The sequence below is a fragment of the Juglans regia genome, chromosome 8 (genome assembly GCF_001411555.2).
Source record: "Juglans regia cultivar Chandler chromosome 8, Walnut 2.0, whole genome shotgun sequence".
In the NCBI taxonomy this organism is placed as follows: domain Eukaryota; kingdom Viridiplantae; phylum Streptophyta; class Magnoliopsida; order Fagales; family Juglandaceae; genus Juglans; species Juglans regia.
Window position 1 is genome coordinate 1,239,977 of NC_049908.1, and position 15,472 is coordinate 1,255,448.

Consider the following 15,472-nt stretch of genomic DNA (forward strand, 5'->3'; position numbering starts at 1 on the left):
TTTTTTTCTTATTTATTTAGAGGCCACGTGGCTCAGTGTCGGCCCATGGGTTGAAGATAGGCCCGGGACCATTACGAGAAATGGGTAAGATGTCCACATAATGTCCGAAAGAGGAAAGGAACTCGAGCCCAAAGAATAAGTTGTTGTAGTGTAGGCAGGCCGGGCATGGGTGGCAATGATCAGATTGACAAATTAGGAAATTCAGAAATGATATTTATAATTTTAAAATATATAAATTTCGTATATATTTTTATAAATAAAAAATAATAAATTTGAGATCTCATGAAAATTATTTTCTTAATAATAGATCTCATATTTTTTTAAAGGAAATACGTAAAACTTACATATTCTAAAATTATATCTAACATTACTTGTGAGATTAAAATCATTACTTACTTATAAAAAAAAAAATCAATCATTACATAACAAGCAAATGTTATCTATATTTTTCAGAATTTTTGTTGTAAGCTAAAGTATTTTAAATTAAAGTTTAAATATATCATATACACTTGCCACGTATATTTAGGATTAACTCTTAAAAAATAAATCTACATTATAAGATTGTATGTTATGAGTGATAATACTATTTATCATTCTTCTCGTTATTCTTCATTCATCATTATTTTAATGTTATATGAAGAATGACAGTTAAAAAGATAAAGTTATTATATTATCAAGTCAGTGTATAGAACACAACATCCATATTATTTAAAAGGTAATATTTTATTTGTATGATTCAGATTTTAAAATTTATTTTTCATATCAAATTATATCATTTACACATTTTACTAAATATATTATACACACCAACTTGATAATAGATAATAAATAGTAGTTGAACAATGTTATTGTAATTCTTAATTTTATGATCTATAAATACCTATAAAAAAAAAATTATGATCTATAAATAGTAATTGACTGATGTTCTTCTAAACTTTTTAGTATATCATGTTTAATTACAACCACTTAATAGGATTTTTTAAACAAATTGATAAGCCAACCATTTTAATAAAACAGTAATGCTATATACAATTTTAGAATGTGCAATTTTTATATATAAAAATTTTATGTGTAGTTATTTTTATATATTAATTTTTTAAAAAAATAATTTATTATTAAAAAATAAATTTTTTATAGGTCTTATATTTATTTTTGTTTCTTTAAAAAAGTATACGAAAATTACAAACTCCAAGATTATAAATATTTGTATTTGTGAAAAAATGGCTTAGAATATTAGAAGAAAAATTTTAAAATATATTTATTGATTTTTCTTAGGGCATTCACGGCAATATGGTGTTACTCGTGCTTATATAAGCCGGCACCAACACCACTCTCCGAACCCTATCAGATACTGTTGGAATCAGTAGCACTCTGAGCTATCGTCGAGTTCTCCGCTCTCTCGAAATCTCTTTCCCCCAAAGTTGATTATTTTTCCGCTAACCGTTTTCCTTTGCAGACTCTACAAACCCTAACCCTAGCCTTTTCAACTTATTCACAGCTTCAGAGGTAATTACGATCTTATCCTCCCTAAACCCTAAGCTTTCATTTTCTCCTTAAAACTTCATCTTCAAATCCCTATTTCCTCTTTCAAACTCTCGATTCAATTTAATTCTGAAATACCCTCTCATTTTCCCTTTCCCATCTGATTTCAAGTTTCCGAACCCTAATTACTGATCTCTGTGTTTGTTTATTGTAGAATATGGGAGAAACCAGGGAGAACGATGGGTACGAGGAAGAGCTTGTTGACTACGATGACGAAGAAGCCCATGCCCCAACTTCCGCTGTCAAAGTTAACGGCGAAGGCGCCAAGAAGTGAGTAGATTAGTCCTTGGAACTCTCATTTTGATTTTGGATTTTTTTTAAAGTAATAAGAAGTTTTATTAAGACAAGTAAATAGGCATAGCCTAAGTTCACAGGAAGTATACAAGCGGAAACATCTAAATACAAGCATTTTGATTTCGGTCTATTCCAGTTTTATAGGGAATACCGGAAACGAATGAACTACTTAGTCTAAAGATTTTATTCTTGCTTATTACTAAGGAGAAGTTTAAAAATGAGTAGCATTAACCAAACTGTTCATTTATACACTGTTGAGTTCTAGTCTAACCACTTACTTGGGCGCTTTTCATGATGGATTGACGATTTTCTCAGCTTTTTGCTGGTTCTATGGATTGTACCCGCGTGATGCTCCCATTGTAATTATGTTCCATGTATGTTTATTAATACCATTATTTCGTTCTGTTTGTTGTGTAGGGGCTATGTAGGAATTCACAGCTCAGGATTCAGGGACTTCCTTTTGAAGCCAGAGCTTCTTCGAGCTATTGTGGACTCGGGATTTGAGCATCCTTCTGAAGGCAAACTATTAACTCATTTTCGTACCATTTTTATTTGTGAAGCACTTATAAAAAAAAACCATTTTTATTTGTGAAGCTATATCATTTGATATCCTTATGTGAAGTTGAAGGAATTTTTTGTAACCAGCCCACAATTTTTTTTTTTTTTAGAAATTTGGAATGGTTAGCATTATATCTAAATATGCATAGCTAGTTTTAACATTTTTTTAGATGTTCTTTACTAATTGCACATTTATAAATCATATCCTTCCTTTGATGTAGAAATATGTTATGTGGTCCTTGCTATTGTCGTTTTACCCCCTTGTGAATTTCTTAGGTCCAAATGAAATGTGTACTTTTATGTTTTGGCAAAAATTGTAGCTCACTGGGTCATTTTAATTTGGCGTTCAATAAAGATTGGTTTTGTGTGTATTTTATTGAATCTAAAATGATTACAAATTTCTAAAATATAATGGCTTTTGTGCTGTTTAAATAATTGTAGCCTTTGGAACCTTCTCCTGGATAGCTTTTTTATTTTTTATTAATTTGTTGATGTCATGATATTTTCAGGTAATATTCTATTGTTATAAACTTCATTTCGGAGAACTTATGTGGTCTGGTAATCCTTTGGATTAAAGGATCTGAGGGATTATATTTTACTTACCGATGGTTCCTTCGATCCGATTTTCTTTGGTTCATCAGTGCAACACGAATGTATCCCTCAAGCCATCCTGGGCATGGATGTCATTTGCCAAGCTAAGTCTGGGATGGGGAAAACCGCTGTTTTTGTTCTTTCAACATTGCAGCAGATTGAACCCGTTGCAGGACAAGTTTCTGCAATTGTGCTGTGTCATACAAGGGAGTTAGCTTACCAGGTATTTTCAAGATCTTTCATTGTTACAATTCCATGGGTGAGTCCTAAGGGCTCTGCCGTGGGGTGGTTCCCCCGTCATCAAAAAGATCTTTCATTGTTACAAAGCTCATAATTTTAAATGTGCTTGACTTACATTGTAAAGCTTTTTGGGTCATCGTGGTCCCTCATTTGTTTGTACCCATTTTTTCTGTAGATTTGTCACGAGTTCGAGAGATTCAGTACGTACTTACCTGATCTCAAGGTTGCTGTCTTCTATGGTGGTGTCAATATCAAAGTTCACAAGGATTTGCTGAAAAACGAATGCCCCCACATTGTTGTTGGAACTCCTGGAAGAATATTGGCACTGGCAAGAGATAAGGACCTTTCTTTGAAGAATGTGAGGCATTTTATTCTTGATGAATGTGACAAGATGCTTGAATCACTTGGTATGATTGAACCCCCTTCCTCTGTTTTAGTGTCAAGTTTTTGTATAGCTGTAGTCATCATATGCTTTATATGTTCTGCAGACATGAGGAGAGATGTGCAGGAGATTTTCAAGATGACTCCTCATGATAAGCAAGTTATGATGTTCTCTGCAACACTCAGCAAAGAAATCCGCCCAGTTTGCAAGAGATTTATGCAAGAAGTAATGTTCCATGGCCAGTACTACTTGAATTTAGAAGTCTATTTTATGAAAATCTGGTGCTTCCATCACTGTTAGCTTGCAATTGGGTTGTATTTTCACTATGTATCCAGTCATTTTTTTGGGAGGTTTAGTAGGGTGAAGCTTCTAGTCCGCCCAATAATTGTGCGGGATTGGTGTTTTACTGACCTGAACTTCTGATTTTCCTTTACTTGTTTTACTCCTTTTACTTTCTTACCTTAGGTGTTGGGTGTGTGTTTTTACTTCAAGTTAAGTTATTGAAACAAGAGACGGGAGATGGGGAGGGTAGTTGTCTACCTGGGTTGTGCTGTCAACTGTATGATAGATTTCTGTGCTTGATTGGCATGACTTAAAATGTACCTGCGGGGGAGAAGCAGATGGAGCAGGATCTTGATACGGGGGATGTGCATCCATCATTAATTTCGTTCTGGATTCCAATAGCTTGAGGAAAGGCCCTAATATGATTTACTGTGCCATTTGTTCCTTTCAGCCAATGGAAATTTATGTTGACGACGAGGCAAAGTTAACCCTTCATGGTCTTGTTCAGGTATTGTATCCTTCTGAGATGATTGCTAGTTTTATTTGATAGTCTCTGTGGATTTCTCTTACCCATTACAATTTAAATGGCAGCACTACATCAAATTGAGCGAGTCGGAGAAAAACCGCAAGTTGAATGACCTCCTTGATGCATTGGACTTTAATCAAGTTGTTATCTTTGTCAAAAGTGTCAACAGAGCAGCTGAGCTTAACAAGCTACTTAAGGAGTGTAATTTCCCCGCAATATGCATCCATTCTGGCATGTCCCAAGAGGAAAGGTTTGTATTGGAGGCAACTTGTATGCCTGTCAAAATACTTTTGACTTAATTTATGATTGGTTTTTTTATCATTTTGATTGTTTATTGTTATCTGTTGTACTGTGTATATATGCCCATATTTTATACAGCTTATTCTATCATTTTCTGACTTGTATATTTTACTTATCAAAAAAATTATGAGTTGTATATTTGAATTTATTGGTTTTCTGTGTATATGAAGGGATATCATCCTGGAAAAACTATAGATGTAGTGTATATGTTGTATGCTTGTGTCTTGATATTGCATTATATCTCTATTTGGGGAGGAGTTGACTTCTATCATTATATGTTCTTAAAATCCAGCTTTCTTGATTCAGTAATACAAACTACATTCAATTGTATGTGCATGATTTATAGTACTAAGTTTTGTGTTGCATGGTTTATGTGTTTTCTCAAGAAAGGTAGGTGGTCATAGCTATTCCACTTGATTTAGTTTTTGTGCTTGAAATTCTAATCTCAGGCTATTGTGTAGTTCCATATGCTATTCGTTCTGTTTGTCTGACATTGTTTTGGTTGGAAAATTTGTGAATCATTCAAGAGTTCAGCTGGATTGATTTTTTTATTTCAATTTGTTCCAGATACTGCTACCCAATAACGAATAGTTGCACAACACATGTTTTTATTAAAATGTGGGACACTGAAATTATTGTGAATGGTATGCTATTTGCAGGTTGACACGCTACAAGAATTTTAAGGAGGGGCAGTCGAGGATTCTTGTGGCCACAGACTTGGTTGGTAGGGGGATTGATATTGAACGTGTTAACATTGTCATTAATTATGACATGCCAGATTCTGCAGACACTTATCTCCACAGGGTATGTTCTGATTAAATTTCCTTCGTTTAATATAGGTTGTGTCATTGTTATTCCTGATGTTTTTGACTGCTAACAGGTTGGTAGAGCTGGTCGGTTCGGAACCAAAGGGCTTGCAATTACATTCGTTTCATCTGCTTCCGATTCGGAGGTTCTCAATAATGTATGGAATTAAGTTTTATTAAAATTTGCTTCCATTGGGTTTTCACTTGGTAAAAAAAAATCTCTATCTACCAAAAAATTAGTCCGAGTTAAGGGACCTTTTACCTTCTGTCAGGGTGCTTTGTACAACCCTGACATAAATGCTAATGAGGCATGCCCCTGAAGCAGTGGTTGTCTGGATGGATATCTCCTTCCCACTGCAGCACTGCAGTAGGAGAGGACCCTACCCCTCTGGTTTTCTTTTTAAATCTGGTGCATTTTTATTTAGTGATTTATATGTTTAATTTTTAACTTTTGACAAGTGGTATGCCATATGGCAACCACTGTTTCAGTGGCGTCACACTGCAACATTTTGTCAATATTCTGGATGGGACACTAACAGAAGGACCTCTTTCATCTTTTTAGATGTCCTTAGCTAATGGTGCCCTTTTTACTTGTAAAAAAGTCCTTAACTTGATGCCTTTTAAAAGAAAAAAAAAGTAGTTCATGGACCTTTTTTTCGAGTTAAAATGTAAGGATCAATATTCGAATTTCCCATTTAATTTTAATGTTTTGTTTCTCAATTTATTGGCAGTTTGATTTGCTATTTTTTATTTTTTGTTTGGATAATTACAGGTTCAAATGAGGTTTGAGGTGGATATAAAGGAACTTCCTGAGCAGATTGATACCTCTACATACAGTAAGTTCTCTTGGGTCCATGTGGTAGCGATGCCATCTATCCGTCAACAATTTGATTAAAATTTATATTATTTATTTGGTTAGGAGAAATTGGGACGTATTTGACCATTTGAATTGGATATATTGAAAATTATGTAGTTTGGTATGTCAAAAGTCTTATAATGTTGTTTTTGAGTTTTCTTGTTTTCTAGATTTGGGGATTGAGATCGCCTATAATTTCTGTTTGGATTCCAAGGCCTAGATATGGTGTCATTGATGCGAGGGAGAGAAACTTAGCAAATGGGTTTACAACATTTAGTTGTTCATTCTCTTGGCAACATTAAACAATCAATAAACATTGTATTGCTCACACTCTCTTTCTGATCTTAGCCTTATAAACATTGTATTGCTCACTCTCTCTTTCTGATCTTAGCCTTATAATTCGGGTAGGAATTTTAGAGGATCCCGAACAATCAATTTTGAAAGTATGGTGCCTGATTACACAGTTTTATCTTATTAGTCAAATCCCACCCTTTGTAAAACATTACCTTTCACATGGCTTTCCTGTTCTCTCTAGCTATGGGTTCCAATTGTTTTCACTGACTTCCTTATTTTCTGTGGATGAGTAGATGATATATTGTGTTCCTTTTTTTTTATGCTATTTCTAATTAAAACATAATTAGCTTATTTGTTTACATTTGCATGTTGATTGTAGTTGAGCTCTATATGGCTGTTAGTTCATTTGGTATCGTGGATTTTGCAGATACTGTTTTGCTATGGATCATACTAACATTTTTTTTTTTCAAAATTTGTTGTTTGTAGTGCCATCATAAGTGGGTGGGGTCACTTTGGTTCGCATATCCACAACGGCGCATCACTTGGAAAATGTAGGGGGCAGAACCATAATGTCGAAACTAATATGAAACAATTGGGGTTTGAGAAATAGCAGTTGCTCAGATCTGGTGTACACTTGGGAAGTTAAAAATGTAGCTTTTGAAAAAAAAAAAAAAACTTGTTGCGAGTGGTTCAGCACGCGAGGAATTAGGTTTTCTTCTATTAAGACTTTTTGCAGTGGAGTTGCATTTTGATTTTTGGCATTGATTTTCCGTATTATGTACTAATCAGAGCTTCTTTTTTAATTTTTGAATTGTGGAACTTAAAATAAAAGCCTGTCTGTCGTTTTAGGAGGATTCCGGTAGATTATCTGGTCCATACAAATATCATGTCTGCTTTTTAAGGACTGCTCTGTTACTATCTGTATGCTTGTTTGGGCTGAGTGTTACTAATGTCGTTTTTGTTCCGCCTATATAAGTACCATCTAATGGTCAATTAATATATTTAATTAGCAGACGTAAATTGTAATCAAATATATGTGTGGCATGATTGTTGCTGGGTTCGAGAATAATTTACTTTGTCCATTTTATTGGCCGTATAGTAAAAACAGCCACTTATATGCCGGCTGGCCCCTTAAAAAATACAAGTGACAAAAGGCCATTCAAATCTCAAATTCATCTAAATGTTAAAAGGCTTTAAAATGATCTTTGAATGTTCACTGAACCTAAATTCCATTATTCGTATGCTTTTGGAAGTTGTAGTTAGCTTATGACAAATAAATGCCAGTTGCTGTATTTTTGCCGTGTATTCCCAAACTATACATATTCGTCAAAGAATGGGCTTTGCTTAATGCTGTGTCCATCCGCAAACCATGTTTTTGCTTTTGCGCTTGTTTCTCTGTACGTTTATCATTCAACCTTGTTTTAGCTACCCCGTCGAACCAATAAGTTTCTCCTTCACCTCATTCAATCAAGAAAGTTGCAACACTGGACAGCTTATCTGCATGGGTTCTGTGACTGCAAGCGATGGATACTTGAGTATAACACCGGATCCACAGCAAGGCAAAGGCAATTCAACCTCACAACCTCTACCACTAAACAATGTTGGTCGGGTTCTCTACTCCCACCCTTTGCTTGCCTGGCCGGCCATTATCTCGACCACCTTCACTGTAAGGATTTCCGCCTTTTCAAACTCAACGGGCTCTGGTGATGGAATGGCATTTGTGTTCGCACCAGATCATAGTCCCTCACCACCTGATAGCTATGGCTCTTATCTCGGACTCCTTGATCGATCACCCCCAGGTAATTTCTACTACTTTTTAATGTTTGTCAGTAGGATTTTCCATCAATTAGAGGTGCTTTTTAATGCTGTATCCAATAATTGACATTATTTAGCGGTCAAATAAAATGCAGGTGGTGTTGTTCGGCAACTAGCCGTGGAGCTCGACACCTCCATGAATGATTTCGATCCAGACGGAAACCACGTTGGAATTGACACAAGAAGCATTATACATCCGTTTGCAGCGAAGAGTCTTAACAGCACCGGCATTGACCTCAAAAGTGGAAGAGACATCAAGTGCAAAATTGATTATGATGGTTTGAGTAATATGCTTCTGGTTTCAATGGGATATTCCGGAAGCCCCTTGGTCACCGTTCTCGGCCGTTCAATAGTAATGTCTGAAACTGTTCCAAGCTCTGTTTTTGTGGGATTTACGGCATCAACTGGAACTTTCCCGGAAAGTCATCAGGTCATTGATTGGGCATTTACATCAGTGCCATTGTCATTCCCTTCCCTCAACAAAAGCCTTAAAAAAGATGACAAAATTAAGACTGTATCCATCATTGCCGCTCCAATTTTCATGGCTTTGTTGATTATAGTGATTTGCGTCTTTCCATCAGTGCTAAGAAAGCTGAAGAAGAGGGTTAAAAAGTTAGAGGATATCGAAAGTCGATCGAGGAATGCTGCAAATCTCCCGAAGATGTATACTTACAAGCAACTTTCAAAGGCTACTCACAACTTCAGCAAGGAAAACCTGTTGGGCAGGGGTGGATTTGGGAGTGTATACAAAGGCACCATCTTTGATCCTCCGAAGACCATAGCTGTGAAGAAGATCTCGGCAACCTCAAAACAAGGTTCGTTCCATGCACTTTCATTTCGTTGTTTCATGATGACGTGATTGTGGGTTTCGTACGTGAAGAGTAGCAAGATAGTAGATCTCTCTAAGTTTATCACATTCAAATTGAAAGAAACGCCATTTTTGTTTTAAGTATGCGATAATCCTCAGATTCTGAAATCATAACCGTTTCTCCTCTATTTTCCTTACAATCACAACTTCCTAAAACTGCAAAGAACTATACTAAGAAAATGTGAATCTTGAATTGCCAACCAAACTTAATTAATGCCCAAAGTTTCTGTAATTTTTCTTTCCCTTTTGATTCCTAAATTTTTTCATCACCATCTTGTGCTCACTTTTCGTTCATAATAAAAACTTTTCGCTGCAGGTGAAAGGGAGTACATGGCAGAGATATGCACAATAGGGCGTCTTAGGCACAAAAACTTAGTGCAACTCCAAGGTTGGTGCCATAAGCGGGAGCATCTCCTCTTAGTGTACGAATATATGTCGAATGGTAGCCTGGACTGTTTCATCGGAATAGGATTTCTCGACTGGAAAACGAGGTACAAGATATTAACAGGGCTGGCCTCGGCATTACTATACCTGCACGAAGAGTGTGGTAACCCTGTTGTTCATCGAGACGTTAAGCCAAACAATGTGATGTTGGATTCTGATTATAATGCTCATTTAGGTGATTTTGGGCTCGCAAGATTGCTCGAAAACGATGCTTCTGTAACAACTGTGTTAGCAGGAACTCCAGGATATTTGGCCCCAGAAGTAGGCTACACGGGAAAGGCTACCCCAGTATCGGACGTGTATAGCTTTGGCATGGTGGTACTAGAAGTTGTATGTGGGAGAAGATCAAAGGGTATTAGGGGCGAAACTAGTTTAGTAGATTATGTGTGGAATTCATATGGAAAAAATGAGTTGCTCGAGGTTGTTGACAGAAAGCTTGAAGGTGAATTTGATGAGGAGGAAGTCAAGAGGACACTGATTTTAGGGCTTGCATGTTTGCACCCAGATTCTATGTTCCGACCTAAGATGAGAAAAGTGGTGCAGATCCTTCTGAACCCAAACGAGCCCCTGATTAAGTTGCCTGAAACTCGACCTACTGGAGTGTATATATCTGTATCTTCTTCTGCTACTGCTTCCACAACCACTAATTTTGGTTCTAAAAGTAGCTGTTCATTGCTTCACTCACCCGTGACATCCCCAAGTGAGATTGAGGTTGATCAGTATGACTAGTTGCTGATTACATCATACATAATGAAATTGATTAGCATGAATCACATATACACACTTGCATTTCAATTTTTTCTTGACATTCTTTCGCCATTTCGTCCTTGTCTTCTGGGTGTTTTACACATGTATAGAACATAATTATTCACACAGTGGGAAAGATTGAGTCCTGACCTGATTTTTATTTACCCTCAGACCCTTTTTTGATCCAAACTCTAGCAAAATTTATTTATTTACTCGTTTTATTTTGTGAAACGCTTTGGAACAACTCAACTGGTAATGGGAGAATAAGAACCCACCAATAACATAAAGACACGTCAGAAAGTGGAGAAAATACACAATAAACAGACCCACACATGATTAAAGCCCACGAATAAAAAAAAAATCTGACAAAAAATAAATATTGCAAACCGATGGTTTGTTTGGATGTTGAAGTGAGTTGAGTTGAGTGAAGACGATAAAATATTGTTAGAATATTATTTTTTAATATTATTATTATTTTAAGACTTGAAAAAATTGAATTATTTATTATATTTTATGTTAAAATTTAAAAAAATTATAATAATGAGTTGAGATGAGTTTGGATCATCCTGAAAGTTCCTCGTCCAAGATCACATCCACGGGAGCATCCAAAACTTTTCCAACCAAATTTGTCCTAAGCCACAAGAGTGCTGGCTGTGGTAGATTCATATTTCCATACACGGCAGCTTCTCTGTCTTATTGTAGTATTGAACTAGGCGATGGATTTTGCTCTCAACCAAAATCAACCTAAACTTGGAATCTTTGTCCTTCTTATTTCTCTCCAAATGCTTGTGGATCGAGACTGATTTCTTTATAAGGTGGTACAGATCCTCCGGAATTTCAAGAGCAAGTCCATGGGCCTTCAGTAGACGCAAAATCTTGCTTGCAATAACACTCTTCACTTGAGCAATCCCATGAGAATCCCGCAGAATAACACCAATTTGAGATGGTGTCAGACCCTTCTTGGCAAATTTGTAGATGTTCTCCTCGACAAGCTTACGATTTAGTTTGATTACATTACTTAGATTCACAGCATGCACTGCTGCACAAATTGATGGGAGTCACTTGGCCGCACTTGGCCTGTGCGGCCAAAATTCGATATTAACTAATACCCACAACCAACGAAATCAAAACATAATAACGAAAGTTCTGTAAGCAACGAAATCATTAATTGCGACTAGGGTTGTACACAAACCGGCCAGACCGACCGCCGCCGACTCAGACCGACCGCCGGATTCAGGAACCGGCCGAAACCGGCAAAGAACCGGTCGGCCGGCGGTAGGAAATTAAGGAAATCGACGTCGGCCGGTTCGGTCTGCGGTTCAATCCCGGTCTAAACCGACAAACCGGCCGACGTCTTATATATATTTTTTTACAATATATTTCTTATATAAAACGACGTCGTTTCACACGGCGTCGTTTTTCTCTTGGAACTTAAAAAAATATATATATGGAACGACGCCGTTTGGCTTAAACGGCGTCGTTTCAAAATGGATTTAATTGCCCCTCGCCCCTCTTCTTCTTCTTCCCCGTGTCTTCTTCCGTTCGCTCTGTTTCACCTGCAAGTTGCAACTCTCTTCTACTCTCTCATGGTAGACGGCGGCATATCCCTCCTCCGTAACAGAGACGCCGACGGCAGACCGAGGAACCGAACCACACCGCGCCGAGACCGATAATATCGGTTTTCTCTCCCCTAGTTGATCGGTTTCGGCCGGTTTTTTCATCTCATGGCAGACATCGGTTCGGCGTCGGTTTGGCACCGAAATCGCGCCGAACCCATCGGTTTTCAGCCCTAATTGCGACGGTGAGGAAAGAGAGATTGACAGCGAGAGAATGGGAGGGCTGTGAAAAATTTTCTGGGGGTCGAGCTCTATTACCTGGCTCAGGGGGTCGAGTTGTCGTATGGGATGAGTGTGGGGTCGAGATCTGAGTTTGGGTTAGGATGAAGTGGAAGACGAAGAAAGGCACGAGAGGGCTGTATGAGATGTTGATCGGCTGTAAGCAACTGCATAATACGTAAAATAGAAGACTTACGTGGATGGTTGTTATTGAAGAGCTGTTTATTGAAGAAGAAAAGACGGATCGGTTTCAAGTTTTCTCTTTTATTTTTCATGTACAAGTAGTGATCGGTGGGCTGGTTGTAGCTGGTGACTTTAGAGTCTATACTTTTTGAACTTGACCAACCCTAAATATATCCAACCCCGCCTACCAGTTCCAGTTGCGAGTGAAAGAGTTTTAAAGTCATTATTATTTTTTTTTTCTGTGGAAATATAATTAGACGGTACCTCCAGGTCCACCAATATTGCAACAAAAAGGGTAATGAGACGAGGAAGATGATGGTGGCGAGAGAGACAAAAAGGGGGGACAGCGTGAGAAAAGTAACAATCAAAAGAACAACTTTATGGGACTGATCAAGATTGTGACATGTGTGGAGTATCTGAAGAAAATGGCTATTTTTCGCAGGAGCTTATTCTAAAAAAGTAGGTGACCAGTTACCTAGGAGGCAGTTGGAACCTGGTACAGGAAGTTTTACCCAAATCTATTCCAAAAATTTTCACTTGCTCCAATTAGAAGCCACCCTTTTAGAAAACGTTTGGATACAAAAATCTTTTAATTCGTTTTGTTTAATTTCATTTAATTATTTTAATTATTTTAAATTTTTATTTAAAATATAATAAATAATTTAATTTTTTTAAATTTCAAAATAATAATAATATTTTATTTTTTTACGTCAGCTCCGAAAATGTTTTGATCTTCATTTTCTTTGCTGCCTCTAGTTTTTTGTGCCTTCCCATCTCAATGCATCTCCCCTTTCCCTCTGTTGAATTTCCCCTGTTCTAAAATAAAGACCGGACTTTGTTTTGTTCTCCTTATTGAGTTTCTCCTTCTCATTTATGAGAATTTGGACGATTTCTCCCAATAATCAATTACCAAAAAAATAATAAAAATTAAAAATAATATAAAGTGTAAAGTATTAAGAGGTTGTGAAGATTTTTTATATTAAAATACATGAATGCTTAAGATAATATTTAGAATAGTGCTATTTAAAAGTTTTTATACCACACATAATTTACATTATGTGATTTAATTTATAAGATTTAAATTTTAAAATTATTTTTAAAATCAAATGTATTTTTTAAAAATAGTGCTATTTAAATATTTATTTTTTATTTTTTAAAAATATTAAAAAAATATGAAAAAATAAATTAGCGGTAGACTTTAGCGGTGCTACTCAGGCGAGTTAAAGCCTGTGCCACCGACATCTTTAACAAAACAACATAACACGTGTCGTTCGGTCCCACTTCCATTACTTACATCTTGGAGCGCGAGATAACCCAAAACTTTACCAGTGGGTTATATTACTGGATATTTTTATGATATGTTTTTTTTTTTTTTTTTTTTAAAAAAAAAACTCTTTACTTTATTGGGCTAATGAAATAGTAATCATCATTTGTAAATTGAGCTATTAAGATTTTATAATTAAGCTACTTTAAATAATTAAAGGATAAAAATCTTCTCAATTTTACTAAAAATTTATGATATTTATTTAGTGTCGAAATATATAGTATTTTGATTATCATGTTTCTAAAAATGATTAGAAATTATATTTCTAAAAATTAATGCATATTAATTCATATATGGTATTAAATATCCACGAAGGATTCGTTGACATTCTAGAAAATAAGAACAAGATTATTAAAAGAGACCCTTTTGGAAAATGAATAATTATTCATGATTTCATTTCAAAATTGCATGTATTTATTTAGCAAAGGAGTCTTGTAAGGGTTTGGTTTAACTTTAATGCCCATATGATTAACAAAAATAATTGAGAAATTACATTTTTACCTTTGATTAAATAAATAATAATATTACTAAAAAAGAATAATTAGGAATAATAAACAATAATCAATAATCAATCCGGTGGTTGAAATGGACCAAATAAACAGAGCTTTGAATTTGTCCTAGATATGGGATAACTTAAATTAAATGATAAAATATTATTTATGGTGGAATAAAATATATTTCACACCAAACCTCTCTATCATTATGTCTATAATTTTTGTGTTCCATGATTGGATAAACATTTGTTCACGTCGTAACGCTACCCAACTTGCAATTACGTACCTACTAATTAAAAGAATAATACAAAACAACTAGAAAATTAATCAATATATATAATTAATTAATATATCATTACGTGTACAAAGTCAAACTCTGTACAACACAAAACAAAGCCACGGATGCTGATGCTATACAAATCATCTTACATCGCATCTTAATTTAAAATATTTATTATTATTTAAAATATTTCATTTTATCTCATTTAAATTATATAATTAATAGATGTCTAATTATTCACAAACAACTGAAATAAGTGCTCGAAATTCTCTCAGAATTTCAAAAACGTACTGAGATGGAAAGATGTTTTTGAACAACTGATAGAGATAAAAATGTGCACCATCATTTAAGATTGATTTGTTTGTTACCTTGCTTGAATTTTAAATACCTTGATTTGTTTAATTAAGAAAAAATGATTAGTAAAAAGCGAAATGTTTAATCCGTAAAAGGATTTATAAAACTAAAAAGTTATAAACTTAAGTTTACTTGATACATGTATTAGATTATGAAATATTTTATTATTATTAAGTTATATTAATTTATAAATATATTAATATCTTTTTTATATACTTGATATAATGTATTCATGTTTGCAAAATCATAGAATTTATCTTTGTTTTATAAATTTTCATTATTGAATTGAGAAATGCTTTAATTATAAATAGATTATATAAACATAAATTTACAAATTTAATTAAATTATAAAATTATTTTATTATAAAATACATGTCTAAAACTATGTTAATTAATAAATTTATTTTTATAAAATTTCTTCTAAGTCAGTTCTCTTCCAAATTTATACGCAAAAAGA

General features: G+C 34.9%; 3 protein-coding genes across 3 annotated transcripts; 2 read left to right on the top strand and 1 right to left on the bottom strand.

Annotated features, from left to right (window-relative positions):
- Window positions 1-1,282: 1,282 nt before the first annotated feature.
- On the top strand, window positions 1,283-7,533 carry LOC108985141 (DEAD-box ATP-dependent RNA helicase 15-like). The gene is made up of 12 exons (XM_018957325.2): window positions 1,283-1,506; window positions 1,697-1,812; window positions 2,254-2,354; window positions 3,036-3,208; window positions 3,401-3,632; window positions 3,714-3,832; window positions 4,341-4,397; window positions 4,481-4,665; window positions 5,375-5,519; window positions 5,596-5,679; window positions 6,294-6,357; window positions 7,158-7,533. Exons 2-12 carry the CDS (start codon window positions 1,700-1,702, stop codon window positions 7,166-7,168), a joined length of 1,284 nt encoding a protein of 427 aa, XP_018812870.1. The 5' UTR covers window positions 1,283-1,506; window positions 1,697-1,699; the 3' UTR covers window positions 7,169-7,533.
- A 109-nt stretch (window positions 7,534-7,642) lies between these two features.
- Window positions 7,643-10,687, top strand: LOC108985140 (probable L-type lectin-domain containing receptor kinase S.5). Its single transcript, XM_018957324.2, has 3 exons — window positions 7,643-8,470; window positions 8,582-9,301; window positions 9,671-10,687. Exons 1-3 carry the CDS (start codon window positions 8,041-8,043, stop codon window positions 10,525-10,527), a joined length of 2,007 nt encoding a protein of 668 aa, XP_018812869.1. The 5' UTR covers window positions 7,643-8,040; the 3' UTR covers window positions 10,528-10,687.
- A 520-nt stretch (window positions 10,688-11,207) lies between these two features.
- Window positions 11,208-12,266, bottom strand: LOC118349276 (40S ribosomal protein S13-like). The gene is made up of 2 exons (XM_035693323.1): window positions 12,102-12,266; window positions 11,208-11,537 (listed from the first exon to the last, which is right to left on the bottom strand). The coding sequence occupies exons 1-2, from the start codon at window positions 12,264-12,266 to the stop codon at window positions 11,208-11,210; spliced, it is 495 nt and encodes a 164-aa protein (XP_035549216.1).
- Between the last annotated feature and the right edge of the window lie 3,206 nt (window positions 12,267-15,472).

Bases quoted from the DNA above. Each gene is read 5' to 3' on its own strand.
- LOC108985141 (XM_018957325.2), top strand. From the start codon at position 1,700: ATGGGAGAAACCAGGGAGAACGATGGGTACGAGGAAGAGCTTGTTGAC. The intron at 3,209-3,400 runs GTATTTTCAAGA...TTTTTTCTGTAG, and splicing joins CAAGGGAGTTAGCTTACCAG to ATTTGTCACGAGTTCGAGAG. The intron at 5,520-5,595 runs GTATGTTCTGAT...GACTGCTAACAG, and splicing joins CAGACACTTATCTCCACAGG to GTTGGTAGAGCTGGTCGGTT.
- LOC108985140 (XM_018957324.2), top strand. From the start codon at position 8,041: ATGTTTTTGCTTTTGCGCTTGTTTCTCTGTACGTTTATCATTCAACCT. The intron at 8,471-8,581 runs GTAATTTCTACT...AATAAAATGCAG, and splicing joins CCTTGATCGATCACCCCCAG to GTGGTGTTGTTCGGCAACTA. The intron at 9,302-9,670 runs GTTCGTTCCATG...TTTTCGCTGCAG, and splicing joins CTCGGCAACCTCAAAACAAG to GTGAAAGGGAGTACATGGCA.
- LOC118349276 (XM_035693323.1), bottom strand. From the start codon at position 12,266: ATGAAAAAACCGGCCGAAACCGATCAACTAGGGGAGAGAAAACCGATA. The intron at 11,538-12,101 runs GTGAAACAGAGC...CTAAATCGTAAG, and splicing joins AAGAGAGTTGCAACTTGCAG to CTTGTCGAGGAGAACATCTA.